Source organism: Ambystoma mexicanum, chromosome 2q, assembly GCF_040938575.1.
Source record: "Ambystoma mexicanum isolate Mex_15411 chromosome 2q, UKY_AmexF1_1, whole genome shotgun sequence".
In the NCBI taxonomy this organism is placed as follows: domain Eukaryota; kingdom Metazoa; phylum Chordata; class Amphibia; order Caudata; family Ambystomatidae; genus Ambystoma; species Ambystoma mexicanum.
The window spans coordinates 548,374,078-548,391,728 of NC_090924.1; the positions used below are offsets into that span (position 1 = coordinate 548,374,078).

Genomic DNA, 17,651 nt, shown 5'->3' on the forward strand with positions numbered 1-17,651 from the left:
AAGATGATTACCAAAAGTATAGACAAGCAAATATACAGTTATGGTGACATTGGTAGGGCAGACAATACATATTGATATTCCAGGGTGAATGCAGATGACAATGGGTAGCGTGCACGTAGTAGAGTCAGAGTCTCAGTGGTGGGCACATGAACATTGGAATTCCCTTTGGTGGGGCTGTAATGTCAGGCAACCGTGTCCTAATTGCGCGGGTTGGCTCCCGGAGGGAGAAGTAGCAGGAGGAGTGCTGGAGGTGTCTGCTGAGAGGTGCGTCTCAGGTACATGTGAGGGAGATTTCGACAGCGTGGATGAGCGAGACACAAGGCTTACTCTGAGGGGTCAAGGGCTATGAGAGAAGGCAAACAATAAGGTCCGGATAGGGAGGGTTGGTTGATGAGAAGGAGGAGTACTCACGGTAGTTAGATGAATGTCTGGACAGGAGCGTTTCTGGCCGACAGCCTACGAACCGTGACAGACAGCCACAGACAAGCCTTTTGATTCAGGCCTATCCCTTCGCTAGCCAGGTAATGTACGCAGTCCAAGGATATATGGCGTTTTGTTTTGGGTGTAACAGCAATGTGCCTCGAGCAGCAGTTTATGAGAAGGCTGCATGAAGGCATAAGGATGGGCAGTTATTGAGGGCTGAATCTATTACTGTTATTTTACACTGTTTACTTTTAAGTACCTATCTGAGCTCTCTCTCTCACATCTCTCTATCCCTCCTCTTTTTGTAAGTGAAACAACAGTAGGGCTCATCCACAGCTGTAAAATAACCTGTGAAGGACAGCCTCAATTCCCTAGGGTGAGTAAAGGAACGGTTGCAAGACCGTCCAGTAATTGGGGTAATAGTTGCCTGCTGCTCATTATAACTGGGGCATACTGTGATGAACATCATGACATGAAATGTAAGGGGCCTTTGGGCACCTATTAAATGACAACAGGTTCTCACTGACCTGAGGAAACTGGATGTTCAAGTGGCCCTTCCCCAAGAGATGCACCTCCCATCAGGGGAAGTGCCAATGCTAAGGGGACAATTGGTCGGCCAGGTATGTGCGTCCGCACCCAATGGTCAGAGAGGGGGGTGGCTCTTCTCTTCCACAAGAAGCTCTCACCATGCATAGTGAACACCAGGATCGATGGGGAAGGCAGACGGTTATTGGTGGAGTGCTTGTTAAACAAACTCCCATTAACAATCCTGAATATCAACGCCCCTAACTTAGCGTTTCTAGAAATCTGGCAAAGCCTACGGCATATGGTCCAGACATGTAACTCCCTTATTTATTTATTTTATTTTTATTTTATTTATTTATTACATTTGATACACGCCCAGACCCTCAGGTATCAGGGCGAGGTTGCAAAAACATTAATCATGATTACAGTCAGAATATCTGATAATCGGTGGAGATTCTACTTTCCCAGCTGACCCCATCCTAGATAGGCAAACCCTATGTAGATATAGAGCTTCTAAAATGTAGGGATAATTTCAGGATGTTATTGAGTATAATAGCCTTGTAGACGTATGGAGACTTTGCTATCCTGAGGGGTAGAGTACACTTTCTACTCTCCAATGCACTGCTTACCCTTCACGAATTGACTATATATTCATTAGTAAAGGCCTGGCAAAGTTGGTATATGGAGCTGAAATTTCACCTATTGTAAAATATTAGATCATGCTCCAGTGATTGTGACTATAGATTGGGGACATAGCACGCCAAGGAGTGGCAAGTGCTGACTAAACATGGATCCACGCTTCAAGAGTTCTAGGCAAGGGGGGAGCAGCTTTTCAGTAGCAGCACCCAACATTTGGAACTCCCTCCCCATTCTCACGAAAAATGAGCCATCCCATCAGCGCTTTAAGAAATCGATCAAAACTTGGCTCTTCATGAAATTCTAATCACGCACCTGTGCCTGCTGTCTGACCCCACATATCGTCATGCTCCCACTCACTATTCGATCTCACCCATTCTCTGTACGTGAGTTCTAAAAAATGTATAGACTGTGATACCCTGTGAATCCACACTGTAACCAGGAAATTAGCTCTCTTTTGTACATATTGTAATATTCTGTATTGTATTGGTAACGTAACATTGTTTTTCCCTGTAACCAGATAACTAAGCCTGCTGTAACCTACGCCATGATACCTCCGGGTCTGGGCGTATATTAAATGTTATAAATAAATAAATATATTGGGCAGTAGGGAGTTTAGAGACTCCATGAGGCAATTTACGAGAGAATACTTCCCTCTGAATGAAAACCGGGAGGTAGTGCCTAGTGTGGTATGGGACACTTACAAAGCCACCCTCAGGGAACATACTATAAGTTTCTTCTCATGGAGAAAGATAGCAACGCTACAAGAAGTTTGTATAATGCATGGGGCGATGGGAGCATCAGTATCAGCACGTACGCACTGACCATCATTTAAAGGAGCTTATTAAGGATACATGTGAATGCAATAAAGTAACAGGGCAGCTCCTCCTTAAAAATCATTCTAACTTTTCTGGGGGCGCGAATACGGCCGGCTCCATGTTGTAAAAATAACCTTAAGGCTAGGAACCAGAACAACAGGGTCTCAACCCTTGTAGCTGGGGGAGTCACAATATTTAAAAATAAGGACCTTGCAAGTGAATTTTCTAAAATTCTGCAAAACCTTACATACCCCCGAAAGCATCCACTCCCTGCGTATGATTATATCGCATATGTCGAAAATGTGCCATATCCAAGAGGGCAACAATCCCCCTGTAAGAACTGCTGAAACAGGAGCAGGAAATATCTGTTCCAGAAATCAAGGGAGTCATTTGTACATCTAAACAGGAAGGTCCGAGGCCAGATGGTCTCTCTATAGACTTGTACTATACATTCAAAGACTTGTTGGCACCGAAATGATGGTCTCTCTTTAAGAGGTATGGCGAGGAGAGTGCACTCAGTGGAACATTCTATGAGGCTATTATCCACATAATTGCGAAATCTGGGAAAGAGAGCTTAGGAGAATTACAGACCAATTTCTCTAATCAACATGGAAGTGAACATGTGTGCCAAAGTGCTGGCCATGAGGCTGGACTCTATCCTCATAAAGATCAAACAGGGTTTATAAAAGGCAGACTCTCCTGCGCAAACCCCCGCCTGCTATGCAATGCTTTGAGTTAGGGAAAAACTCTGCGTAAGCGAACAGGCCTTGGGCCATGCCTACATTAGACCCACAGAAGGCCCTCGATAAGGTGTCCTGGTGATTTTGAAAGGAAATCCTGTGGTGGCATGGGTTTGGCCCTGCAATAATAGCACTGTTACTGGTGCTCTAAAACATCCCAAATCCCCGCTATATTTTAAAGGGTTGTTTAATCATTATTGTCCCCGTTTCAGAGGCACAAAACAGGGCTGCCACTCTGCTGCGTTTTGTGCTATCCCGTGAACCCCTGCTTAAGCAGTTCTGGATGAATGAGGAAATCAAAGGAGTAGGCACCCCCTCCTGCACCGACAAAGTGTGAGCATACACTGATGAAATCATTGCGTACCTCGAGGACCAGGAGGACCCCCTTCGACCCTTCTTGTGGGGAAATCGAGTGGTACTCGAGGGGCTCCAGATACATATTACATTTTGGGAAAAACAAAGTTAAGCTCTTTCACAATCTATGTTTTAGCACACACATCAATGGTCAGGGGAACATCACATACTTAGGCATCGCCTTCCCCAATTGCACAATATATATTATAAAAATGAATTACGAAAGAATTATGTCCAAAGTTGAGTTATTAGTCAATAAATGGTCCCCCCTACACCTCACATGGTGGGGTGGCTAGAACTCGATTATAATGAGTATCTCCCTGTGATCATGCGCAGTCTGGCAATTATACCCCTTCATTGGTCCGCCTCCTTCTTAATCGACATCCATATTAGCCTATATCAGTGGTCTTCAAACTTCTTTCGCCTTGTCGCCCTCTGAGCACAATTTGGGCTAACCGGGACCCCCCCAAAATGCCAAATATACAGTATTTGGAAATGGCTATGAACTATTGCGCACCGTCACTGCACACTAGTCCCTGGGCTCCCCCACGTGCTACCATCACAGTACCTGGGCTCCCTCATCCCACTCCTACCCAGTCCCTGGGCTCTCCCCACCTCATCACAGACCCCAGGCTCTTCCCACCCTGCTCTCACCACTATCCCAGTGCAGTGGCGTAACACAAGCTCTGGGGGCTCCCCTGCAAGCCATGCTGAGGGCCCCCCCCCAACTCGGCAACAAATCACAAGTCGTGCCACACTTTGGGCTGCCCTAGATTACCACGCTTGCGCAAAATGCACAAACGTGTTGCTGAAGGGGTATGCCACATACTGCACTAGGAGAAAGATATAAATCTGTGTTTTAATGAAATATACAGCACACTTTCTGAGAAAAATGTACTAAAAAGCCACAGGGTTTGCTATTGTTGTGTAGGGTAACAGCAATCCAAAACATGCAAGTCACCAACAGTGCACATGAACATTAATGCTTTGCTATTAAAAATGTCATGCCCAAAATGAAAACATGTCCAACTGGCTGCACAATGTAGACCAGTGTAGACACATAATAACATTACAGTAACATTAAGACATATCTAGAATGGTTGCACCAAAATGCCAGTCGAAGCAATAAGACTCATCAAGAAGAGAGCACACATTCAAGCCTACGTCTCTACGGCCTCTAACAACACAGCCAAACTCTTTAACATCTGCAAGGAACTGGCCAATCCTGTTGCGGTTTCTACCTCTCCTGTTCCCTCAACAGGCCCTCTGTATGGCTTTGCCCTCTCACTTCTCTGCTAAAACTCAGGACATCCTGTCCACTATCTCCTCTTCCTCTCCCTCTTCCTCGCTCGCCCCCCTTTGGCCATCTCTCCCTCTCCTCCTCCTTTCTCCTCTTTCTCTCTAACACCTGACAAGGTTTCTAGACAAGTCCCATCTATGGAAGTGTCATCGAAACAGGTGCTCGTCTGCTCCTCCAGAGCCGTCAAGGACCACATTGACACGATCCAGCCTTGGCCAATTTCTTTAATCATTCTTTTGCCACTGGAACTTTCCCCTCTCCCAAATTCTTGGAAAAGCTGGCCAACTGCCAGTTTACACTCCACACTGAATCTGTTGGTTGTCTCCATGACCATCAGTCTGGCTTAAGAGCTGCCAGAGGCACGGAAACTGCTCTCCTGAACACCTGTGAAGATCTGATCTCTAACCTTGATTCCAGCATTCCTTCTGTCCTCATCATCCTGGAACTTTCCTCTGCTTTCGACACGGTCAACCACGCCATCCTAATCAATTGACTCTGTGAGAACCTGGGCATCATGTATCAGGGCCTGGAGTGGCTGACCTCCTTCCTCTTGGACCGCCCCTTCCAGGTCCAACTTTGTCCCTTTCACTCTGCCACCTCTCTCTACATGTGTCGTTCTCCAGGGCTCTATCCTCTCACCCTGGTTTTTCAACCTCTATTTGGCCCCTTTGACTTACCTGATCTCTACCTTCTCCTCTAATTTACAGTGTTATGTGGATGACACTCAGCTTTCATTCAGGCTCCCCTCAGCCTACTCTCCTCTCTCGCTCATTCCTGTTGTCATCTTCAACTCCACTCTCTCTTTCTCTCCTCACATCTCGGACGTCGCCAAGAAATCCCACTACCAGCTGCACCTCCTCAAAGGGACTCTTCCATTTCTCACTTTCCCCCAGAAGCTCACTGTCTCCAGAGCTCTGGTTCTCTCTAGGCTGGACTACTGCAACAGCCACTTTCTCAATCTGCCTTCCTCTACTCTCCACCCTCTGCAACTAATCCAGAATAGGACTGCAAGACTTGTCCTTGGCCTCAAGTCTAGGGACTATCTCTCCAGCCATGAAATCTCTCGACTGGCTCTCGGTGGCTGCAAGGATCAAGTTCAAGACCCTTTTCATTGTCCACAAAGCTTTCTGGGGCGGGTATCTGCACTACATCCAACGCTATCTTTCAAAATACCTTCCTTCTCGAGCCCTAAGGGTTAGATACTTCTCCAGGCAGAGAGTGGGGGAGGGGGTAGATCCTTCTCCCCTGCAGGTGCCTCCCTCTGAAATGGCCTCCCTGACCCTTGCAAACTTGAGCCAGTCCACCTGAAGTTCCGGAAGCAGCTCAAAACATTCCTCTTCTCCTCTGATTTCTCTCTCTCCCTCCCCTGCTGACCTACCTGTCCGCTGTACCAACTGGTTGCTTGGCTACCCTCTGTCTCACTTAGTCCAGGCTCTTTCTTGATCAGTCACCCTTGCACTTCCTCCAGGCCTACCATGCAGTTAGGGGCTGTAGCTGTAACCCTACAATCCCTTGTTCTCCTTGCACTACCCAGAGCCTCACTGGCCTGGCGGCACTTACTCACAGCATTGCTGCCCTGTTTTCCCCTCCACTCTCCCTTGCACTTCCCCCCTCCCTTTCCCCTTCTCGTTCTCGCACTTGCACGATCTGAATGACACAAGGCTTAGTAAGATCATTTGTCTTGTCCTCCCTCAGTTTTCCTTCTCTTGTCTTGTTGTGCCTAAAGACACTTGTGCACAGGTGCGTTATATATGACCTATCATATCATAACATATCATTTTATCACAGATGCCCAGAAAAATATCCAGTGCCGCAGTAAACAAACAGCTAGACTGGCAGAATCCAAATGCCAGTCTAGCCAGGTAATTACACTTATCAGGACTGCTTTATCAGAAATGCCCAGTTAAAAAAAGTCATACCAAACTGAGGAATGACTAGACTGGCTGCACCAAAATGCCTCTCTAGCCACTAATACCACATATCATGCCTGCTTAGCATGGACATGGACGACCATTATGATTTATTGCACAACCCCACCCCCCCACACATCCCTTCTCCCTCCCATCCCCTACCCCAGCCTCCAAAATCAGCTCATTGGTCCAGAATTACCTTCACGTCCCTCTTCCTTGTCCCAGTGATTACGTATGAGGCTCCTTGCATCACTGGTAAGTACTGGAGGAAGAGTGGGACTAGGAGTAATGAAGATTACAGGTAGCTAAATCAGGCATTACCTTCATGTACCTCTACCTTATCCCAGTACTTGTGTATGAGGCATAGTGACTCAAACACAAGTACTGCCTCATACACAAGTACTGGGATGAGGAAGAATAGGGCTAGGTGTAAAGAAGATTACCAATAATTAATCAAGGCATTAAACACAAGTAGTGGTGCAACACCATTGAGCTAACTGGGCTTCAGCTCTCCACCCCCCCCCCACTGAAATTGTGGGCTATGTTGACTTGACCTGGCTGACCTTCAGAGCAGTTGCCGGACAGAAAAGGACACAGATGTTAAACGGCACCTGGGTTTTGCCATTAACAAGGGCCCGGCCCAGCAACTACTAATGTACATCATTTCACTGTTAGTACCTGCATTCAAATGCCAAATTTTTTAAGCAATTGAAATTGTGATGTGGGTTTAGTACTTGCATGCCAGGGGAGTGATTGGAAGGGTAGAGCGGAAACATGAGACCAGTCATTCTCACAGCAGCCCATAAGTGGGTGCTTTCAGACCTAAAGGAGAGAGGTAACTGCTTGTAACATTGAAGCTGCACTAGAATAGTCTCATTAAAATACGTAAAGAAATTAGATGACCCCACACAAATAAGTTTGCTCCTCCCCACCACACGTGAAGTTAGCACCTCTCCCAACATTTGAAAAGTTAGCCCCCCTGAAATGTAGGTTTTGTTGCGCCCCTGAACACAAGCACACACACCATTCACCATATATACACATGCACACACAGCCAACCATATATTTAAGTGCACACCCTTTCACCATACAGGCACACCCAGGTTAAGTGTGCAACCTTTCACCACACAGGCACACACAGCCAGGCAGCCAACCATACATTTAAGTGTGCATCCTTTCACCGTACATGCACACCCAGCCACCCATACATTTGTGTGCACCTTTCACCATACACTCACACAGGCTGTCACCTATACATTTAAGTGTGCACTCTTTCACCATACCCTCACACAGTCACCTATACATTTAAGTGTGGACACTTTCACCATACAGGCACACCCAGGCAGCCACCCATATATTTCAGTGTGCATCCTTTCACCAAACACTCACACATGCACACGTCATGGGTTTAGGGGAGCCATAATACTTCAAAAATATATTGGGCCTCATAAGGACCCTGGCGGTGACGGTATGAACGGTGCCGGTAAGGCACTGGTACCATTCATACCATCCCGCTACATTACGAGTTCTGTTCTCAGGTTCCTGACAGCCCGCCAGGTCTTACCTGGCGGGCTGTGCGCCACCCGAGAGCATAACTTGTAATTGCGCCAGCACCGTTATCAACGGTGCCGGCGCAAACATGATCCCCACGCCCATTCTGCCCTATTGGGCAGAATGGGGATCGGGAGCCCGGCAATACCGCCACCCGCGAATGGGCAATTATCGGCCCATTCATCTTGTAATGGGCCTGTTATTGCACAATCGCGGGAGGCAGGGCCGATAGCGAGCATGGCGGTAGCCGTGCCTGCCATACAGGCACAGCTACCGCCATGCTCGTAATGAGGCCCATTGTTTCTTTTTGAAGTCACTCTGACTTCATAAAGACATTATTTCCGTTAAGGACTGGACCATAACGGAAATAATTTCTTTATGAAGGCAGAGTGACTTCAAAAATAAACTATTTATTTTTGAAGTCATTGGGCTTTCCCCACCCCATGACATGGAGGCCTCCAGCCTAGGGTCTTCATGTCATGGGGTGGGGGTAGCCACCGGACTTTTGTATTCACTCTGCCTTCATAAAGAAAGTATTTTTTTTTTTACTCCAAGTGGGGCCCCCTTCCTTCCAGAAGATTAGGTCGCGGGGCCCCACGCACCGTGGGGTGTGCGGGGGCCCCTGTTACGCCAGTGTCCCAGTACTCCCGCCAATCCCGCTGCCACCACAGTCCCTGGGCTCCCCCAACCCGTTCCCAACACAGTCCGAGGACCAGTGGGAGCTGGTGAATTTTTTTAATGGAGGGGCATAAATCATTCCCACAAAAATGCCATAGCGACCGAGCGCAGCGAGAGCGCCCGAACCAATCAAGGGGGATTCTGGGGGTACAACCCTCCAGCCCCCTCCACCCCCACTCACCAAAATCAGATCAACGGACCAAAACAAACACACACACACACTCACTCACACACTCACACAGCAATCAATCTATCATTCATGCAAGCACCCATCATCATACACTCACTCATAACACAAACATACACGCATCCATACACATATTTAAATAAAAAATAAATGAACATAAACGTACCTTTTGCAGGGGCCTGCGCCTTGGTGCTGAAATGCCCCATTCCGGGGTTGCTCTGTCTGTATGTGCGAGGAGGCGCAGGAGCTCCTTCTCACACATACAGGCATCCAGTGCCCCAGCCAGCATGTCCAATGATCTATGCAAGGCTGGCAAAGCAAAACGCCCCCAGCCTTGCCTGGCTCAGTGAGCATGTGCGGCTGGAGAATGATCTGTCAAAGGGAAACAGTGTTTCCCTTTGACAGTTCAGCCAGCCCAGGAGCACTCCCTCAGCTGGAAAAAAGCAGCCGAGGGAGTGCTCAGTGTTTCCCTGAGCTGGCTCCACGGCTCCTCCATAATGGGTGAGGTGGCCACTGGGTGGATGCCCCTTCGCTCGTAATGGATGAGCCGCCAGGCTATGCAGCTAATAGTTTTGACCATTGTTGCTGAATGAATATTAAATATCACAATTTGCTTACATTTTGACAAAAAACACCCCGTGCGTACTATTCAAACAGCCTGTGACTAAATCAATGAATATCCATTTGCAACTGCGGGGCGCTTTTTCATTGAGGCCTGAGACAGTATTATGGTCCAGTCCAACCATGTGAGCCTCCCCTGCCCATTTCCTCCAAACTAAAAAATGTTTTAAAAAAAACAAATTATATATTATTTTCATTTTTAAATTTCATGCTGGGCTCTCGCGCCCTTGTGGGGGGGGCATGCCCCAGAGCTTGAAGACCTCTGGCCTATATTGAGATATATTCAGCTATCCAAGTGAGTGTGCAACTTTTTACACATGGCGGAGTGATACTTAAGGCTGTGGAAAGAAAAACGTCTGAGAAAGGCGGCAGGCATCTACAGCATCCTCAAACAAAACAGTGATGAGAACCATAACGGGAGAACTGAACTGGCTTGAAGTGAAGATTGCAGATTCAGCATACCCTCTTTATGTCATATAACAGACCCCTGTTAACACCATGCCAACTAGCCAATGGTAGAAATTATTCAGATTGCGAACTGTGTTGGGCGTGCGGAAAGGAAAAGGTCTCCTTAATGCATATGTTTTTTGGATGTAGAGGCTCAAGGACATTTTGGGATGGTGTATGGCCGAAGATACAGCAAAACCAAAAGGTGATGGCTGGAAGGTTTTGAATCAATCATAACCACTGTCACGGTTCTGGGCAACCATCCAGACCATTGTTTTTCAGCCTGCCAAACCATTACTGAAGGGGAAAGACCATATGCAAATCAGGCTAGGCTCTGCCCCAAAATGGGCAGTCCAGCCTGAACTACTAGGTCACAACCCTTCTGCATGAGACCACAAGCAGCCCCAGACATGTTTCAGCCATGTTAGGCGTCATGGGTGAGGGGTAGGTTGGGTCCTTTTTATGTAGCGGCTCAAGGACATTTTGGGATGCTGTATGGATGAAGATACAGAACATCTGCCGCACCTGTATCCCCTTCTCTCTGGAAGCTGTTCTGCTGGGCAGCGTGCACCCGGCTTCTCGCGGAGTGGTGATCCAGGGGAGGACACTGCACATGCTGATAGCTATTGTGATTAAGGTAACAACATCCAACTGGAAGAACCGTTGCCATCTGTCAGTAAAGGTGGAATCAGGTGGTCTAATTGCACTGTATGGACACCTACATTATCAAGAAAATGCCCGGCTCGTGCCCAAGTGACGCATCATGGCAACACTTTGAAGAGTTCCTCAATACTAGAACCTGATATCCACTGGGAGAGACCGAAGGTAGTGGAGGGTACACCTGGTGCTTAATGCAAATGCCTCTAATTAATAACTGTACACGTGCTGAATCTACAGCTGGTCAGCTAAGTATATGTCTATCATATATAGCACATGTATATACACATTCAGCATTATCTTTGTAAGTATTATATTGCACCTTGTTCCGCTATTCCTTTCTATCTCTATCCGTCTCTATTATTTCTTTCCTCCCATCTGTGGTCTCTTTCTACTCTTCTCTTACCTCCTGCAATTCTCTTTGTATGGCTTAAGGTGTAGAAGTGTTCTATACCGGGAAGAGCAACTCATGGAGTCAATGATCGTGTGGTTTCTGTTCAACGAGTTGAATTTTGAATAAGTAGTTGAAGTTTGCTAAGCCTTGAGTACTACTGGTTGTGTCAGTTGTGCCAGAATCTTTTACACTATATGTGTTTCAGTTCTAAAAGAACACTGTTCCCGAACCACAGCTGTTTTGTTCCACTGAAGTCTGTTATGACACTGTTATGAATTGCGAACTCTGAATCTTAATAAAATTGTTTAACTAAAAAAAAAATGTGGGTGGTTTGGTTTATCCCTAAACGAGTTCACCCATCAGTACTGAGACCAGGGAGTGCATGCACACCCTAAACAGCACTGCTTCTTAATGGTGCATCATGAATAGTGCGAACATGAAATGTAATATTCAAGTTTTGATTCTTGCAGCAGCTCAACCTTCATGCCCAGTCTCAGTGCTCTGCTGCCGTTGATACATTTAAAAGATATTGGGAGTGATTTACAAATGCGTTTTTAAATGGGATTGTCATTATCCTGATTCATGGAATTTTATGCATGATGCAAAGTGACTTTTCACTGGTGCAAAGTAACTTTGCACTGCCAACAAACACCCTGATTCTTGGAACGGTTAAGTGAATTTCCAACCAACACCCTGATTCATGCAACAGTGCAAAGCGTATTTTTTGCCATGTAAAGTCACTTTGCCCTGTAAACATACAATTTGCACTGCTCCACTCTGATTCATGGAACAGTGCAAAGTGTATTTGTGGCGTGCAAAGTCACTTTGCCCTGTAAACATATACTTTGCACTGCTCCACTCTGATTCATGGAACAGTGCAAAGTGTATTTCTGGCGTGCAAAGTCACTTTGCACTGCAAAAATACACTTTGCACTGCTTCACCCTGATTCATGGAACAGTGCAAAGTGTATTTTTGGCGTGCAAAGTCACTTTGCCCTGTAAACATATACTTTGCACTGCTCCACTCTGATTCATGGGACAGTGCAAAGTGTATTTCTGGCGTGCAAAGTCACTTTGCATGGCAAAAATACACTTTGCACTGTTCCATGAATCAGGGTTGTTGATAGTGTAGAGTCGCTTTGCCCCAGTGAAAAGTCACTTTGCACAGTCCAAAAAAATCCATTAATCATGCCCTATGTGAATCAGGCACAGGGGCAACTATGCTGTACGAGTGAAAGACACAAACACTAACACCCCAAGAAAGCCCCGCTCACAGGCACACACACACACACACGAGCAGGCAGGCAACTCACCCACGGAGGCATTCACAGACCTTCTGGTGCCTTTGAACCTGCATGCTTTCTAGCTTCGAGCAACAGCGAAAACTAAAACAAACTGCTTGTAAAGCGCGCAACAGGTGCCTTTTGATAATGATGGCGCCTGCGGGGGAGTAAGAATGAAAAGTGATCCACACCCAGGTGTGGGCGTGAGTCGGGCTCACCTGCTCTAAAAGCCCTGACTTGAGGTATGGCAGAGGAACAGGTGTAGGTGAGTCAGGGCATTTCATACGTCATATATTTGATCAGGGGAGTTGCTAGGTCTGGAAAAGACCCGGGGCTAAGCTGATGTCGGAACTGTTGGGACTGGGGGCTAGCTAGTCTTTTGGCTGTAGCTCCTGAGATTCAATCCGGGGCTACAACCAAAAGATCAGGGGCTATAGCCCCCTTAGCCCCCCCTAGCAACGCCCCTGTATTTGATACAGGCGCACTACTGCTCACGGTCCTTTCCACTCCAATCATGAAAGAGCAAAGCAGCTCAGAAGGAAACCTGCACCAAAAGCTAATGCAAAAGAAATAGAAATATTGAAAAGAAAGGAATAAAAGATAGGAAGTCGCTCAACGTGTATAGTCTCTGCAGATATGTACTGGATGAATTGGCGATAGGGAGGATAACACTTTCATTTGTTTGTTTGTCAAACCCATCCCAATAGAACTCTCACTGATCCAAAGTCTCTGTCTAGGCGTTGTGCGTGTGTGGGTGGTACCATGGTGAGATGGCGTCGGCTGGGCCTTAGTGGCTGAGAGCAGGCAGGGGGGTCCCCCTAGCCAAGCTGAGAACAATGAGGGCCGACTATGGCATCCTCTGACTTCCCCAATGACTAGTAACTGATCCACATTTGTCAGTCATCCTAAGCCAAAAAAGAGCTGCAAAGGAGCGTGGAGTGTGTGATAGAGCAGTCCCTCCAGTCTTTGGCAACAACATCCATATTGGGAGAGTGGTCATCTGGCTCCTCAGGCCGATGGCAGGAGTAGCAGAAGCACAGAATAATTTCAATAATGTATGTAGGTGATCACTGGAGGACCCAAGTGGCAGAAGGATGTGGCTCTAGCACCGTCAACATATGCACCCCTCCTACACAAATGAGATCCCCACGTACACCTAAGAGAGGCATACTGGGCACCATGGTAGCTACCTTTGAGAGTGCCTACGCCTTCCACTGATGGGCATCGCCCAGTCCTGAAAAGATCTTCTTAGGCCTACATCCACAAGTCATGTCCTGCTGGCTTGTAAGTGGCCTTTGTTGGCTTTCTCAGCAGGGACCCATGGGGAGTAGGAGTTCCCTCATGCTTCATTAGCCGCATGGGCATTACTAAACTCCCCACATATTGTCCCATGTCAAATGTATATATCATTAGCCCAGTCCTGGCTGAAAACGAACAACCCAACATCTCTGTTAGGAAGTTGGATAATATTGCCTTTATCAAATAGCTGCTCAATTAACCACCATGAAAAAGTGAAACCCCTCCCTTGGACTTATGTATGGAGGGTCTGATGTATAACTTTATTGACACCACCCATAATTACCTCAGGCTTATCATCAAGGTCTACCAATGTTTTACATTCAATAGTCCACTTTCACAAGTACGATGGAAGAATTAGCGACAGTATCATCTCGTGAGTGCGTCTTTTGCCAGTCACAAGAATCCATTATTTTGTTTACAGAGATAGAGGGAGAGTTCTTCGTTATCCTCACACCCATGGTTTGAAGATAGGAATGTTTCTCCAGAATTCCTCATTAACCACCTTTCACCCTTTTGACTTTGGTGAAATGTATAAATATTGGAAAATTAAAAAAACTGCACTACTTTTGTTCATTGAGAGAGCCCCGTAAGCACTTCCACAGAGCAGGACTGCCACCGTACTGCCAAACTATGAGTTTTGCTCGCGGGTGCCTGACAGCCCACCAGGTCTGACCTGGCGGGCTGTGCGGCGCCCGCGAGCATAATCCGTGGCTGCACCAGCACCAGTGCCGCTGCATCCATGCTCCCCATCCCCATTCAGCCCTATGCGGCTGAATGGGTATGGGGAGCCCTGTAATACCGGCACATGCGAATGGGCAATTACCTGGCTGCAACACTTGTAATGGCCCGGTAATTGCCCATTCGCGGGTGCCGGACCCAGAGGGGAGTTTGGCGGTAACTGTGCCTGCCATACAGGCACGTCTACCGCCAAACTCCTAATGAGGCCCATTATGTCATTCATAACTCTGATGGGTGCATACCAGTATAAGCGTATGCCCTCTGGCTTGGTGTCTGTGGTTTTTCAGAGCATTATGGAAAATCTGTTTAAAGTGACCAAGGGCATATATTGCTTTCAGGATGACATCTTTGTGTCTGCATGGGAAGAGGAAGAAAATTAGAAGTTGTTAGTGCAGGTTTTGGAAACTCTGCAGAAGGGGGGGTTGACTGTGAAGAAGGAGAAGTGCAAGTTCAAGGTAAATGAGGTCACGTACCTAGGGCACGTGGTAACTGAATAGGTGTTGCAGCAAAGTTGGTGAAGGCAATAAGGGAGGTGTGTAGGCTGCAAAACAGTTGAGGTCGTTTATAGTACTCATGGAGTTCTGTGCTAAGTTTGTGCCAAATTTCTCTGAGAAAATGGGAGTTTTTGAGGATGAGTAAGGCGTTTGAGTGTTTCAGACTTGATGGAATAAGCACTGAAAAGTATTAAAGAAGCCATAATGAAACCCACCAAATGATATGCTTTGAGGTGGAGTGAAGACTGTGTTGACTGTGTATGCGAGCTTGAGGGGCTTAGGTGCAGTACTGTAAGAGGATTCAATTCAACACTACAGCTAAGTCAATGCCTAGTCTGGGATACTGAATGGAAACCCTTATTAATATATCTTTATGTCCAGTTCATGCGTTCTGGATGACTACCCCTATTTAACACCCCTCTCTTGGAATCCCCCTGACCCCACTGAGCCAAGAAGTAGTTCTGTTTTGCAAGTTTAAAGGTTTATTTGATAATTTAAACAATAGATATATATATCACACTTTATAATAAATTAATAATTTAATATCACACTTAATCTGAGCAGTAATCAATAATGGATAGTCCGGCACTAGCACACTTCTTTATAATCAATGATGAGTGGTTATAGGATGGATAAGATAGCAACACTGGTAAATAGGGACAGAAGAATAATGTGGTAGAGAATGCTTTATAGGGTTCAAGGAAATGCAAGGTTGAATGAATGAAATGCAGTATAGAAATACTCAATATGATTTCAACAAAACAATGTAATCACTTTTCTCTGGCAATCCCCTCCCCCCTTTATGCAATGCAAGGAAATGGAAGGAAAGCACACAGTTCTCAGAAATGCAATCAAATGTAATTCAGTTCACCCCAGCAAGCTTAGACTACAGAAGTTGGAAACACAGGCCCAAAATGCTTTTATATGTGCTGGCAATGAAGTGAAAAATATGCTAAAATGCTTTTAATTCCCTCTAGAGGTTCAGGGTGAGTGGTGTCAAGTTAATATTAGTCCAGGCTCACTCTAGCAATGATTCAGGGATGGTTCTTAAGAGGCAAACGAATTTTAAGCAAGGAAACTGCTGTTTTCGCACGTGGAGAAATTTGCAAATCGCGGTACATTCGTGAGTGCGTTTTTCGCGATTGCGGCAAAAGTATAGAGAATCGGAATGCGGTTCTAGGTTCGTTGAAAAGCCAAGATTCCCAGCTTTCAGAGGAAAGTTACTGCAAGTCTCTAAGACAAACGGTCACGGAGATATGAGTGATATGGTAAAGGTCGTTTTTCAGATTTGAAATTTTAAAGTTCAAAGTGACAAGTGACAGCTAGCAACTAGAAATGACAGGTGACAGCTTTTAGGCAGTTCTACTTAGATTAAAATAGATTGAATTATATTATTTTAACTAAGAGATTGGTTCTGCACAGTTCTGCTAGGTACTCACAATATATTTTTGAATTAGGCCTCGCCACGGATCTGGTCAGGTTTTAGACTGGACTCTGGTCTGGTCTTGGCACTTCACAGTGATCTGGGTCAGCTCTCTGGTTCTGCTAACAGTGGTCTGGGTCAGCTCTGCTCTCTCTGGTCTAGCCTCTCTGGATTCTGGAGATTGATGGATTTGAAGTCTGGATCTCTGGATGTTGTATGGTCCGGCAGCATGCTCCGCAGCAAATGGAATTGAATGTCCCTATCTGTCCTGACTGTCTGCTTTTATGTGTTTTGAAAATGGGTGGAAAGGCTAGCTTCCTAGGCCCTACCCCTCTCCACTTGTCATTGGCCACTTCATCCTCTTCCCCTTGATTGGGGGAATGAAATGAAGTGTCATCATGATGAGGTCTGTTTATGATACAGAGAACCCACCCCTGTCAAATTACACACAATCTATATTTTGACCCAAAAGACATATTTGCACAGGTACACATTTGTTTAAAATTACATGCACCCATCACATATCACAGGAGGTATACCCTGTCCAAATCTGCTCTTCCTGGGAGCTTGCATTCAGAAATGGCAACATTTGCACTTTTTGGTCAGGTTACCAATATCAGATTCTTACTCAAATTTACCCAAATGTGTGCAAGGCATGCAGGCATTGATTGATGAAATATCAGACTTTTAACATGCATACATTTTAAGTAATACCCTCTTAACTGCTAGCTTTCCCCCAGATCATGCCACCGGTTCTAAAAACCTCTTAAAATGTGGGCAGAAAAATCACAAGAATTATGGTATCATTTAAATAATCATGACAAGTCCGTACTATGAGTTATTCATCTTTTTCTAAAACCATATTCTGGCTACAGAGGGGTGTGGTTTCAGGTCACATGGTACAGAAACCAGTTTTTCCACTTTCTTCAATCTCAGCCTCTGTCTCCAGTTTCTCCCCCTCCCAGTTTCTGCCAAGCCAGCTTGCTCTCACATGCAGTGCTCCTTCCCTTTCCTTCCAGGAGGAAGCCACATTTACGACTCTCACCAATAAAACATTTGCCTGAGTCAGGACAGGGCTTTGTTCAATTTCCTGCAGAGCCCAGGTAATTCAATCAGAGAAGTGTCAGATCCCTTTTGGTGGGAACAGCAAAAGGCAGCTGGCCTGGGAACACA

General features: G+C 46.1%; 1 protein-coding gene across 2 annotated transcripts in view; it reads right to left on the bottom strand.

Moving 5' to 3' along the window:
• CRHR2 (corticotropin releasing hormone receptor 2) overlaps positions 1 to 17,651 on the bottom strand; it is a 2,206,543-nt gene that overhangs the window by 2,024,656 nt on the left and 164,236 nt on the right. Inside the window, exon 1 of one of the 2 annotated variants that reach the window (XM_069647698.1) lies at positions 12,555 to 12,625. The exons of the other annotated variant lie outside the window; for it this stretch is intronic. Within the exon in view, the coding sequence (XP_069503799.1) occupies positions 12,555 to 12,566 (12 nt within the window). The 5' untranslated portion in view covers positions 12,567 to 12,625. Of the gene's footprint in view, positions 1 to 12,554; positions 12,626 to 17,651 lie in introns of those variants that run through there. 2 annotated transcript variants of the gene reach the window in all.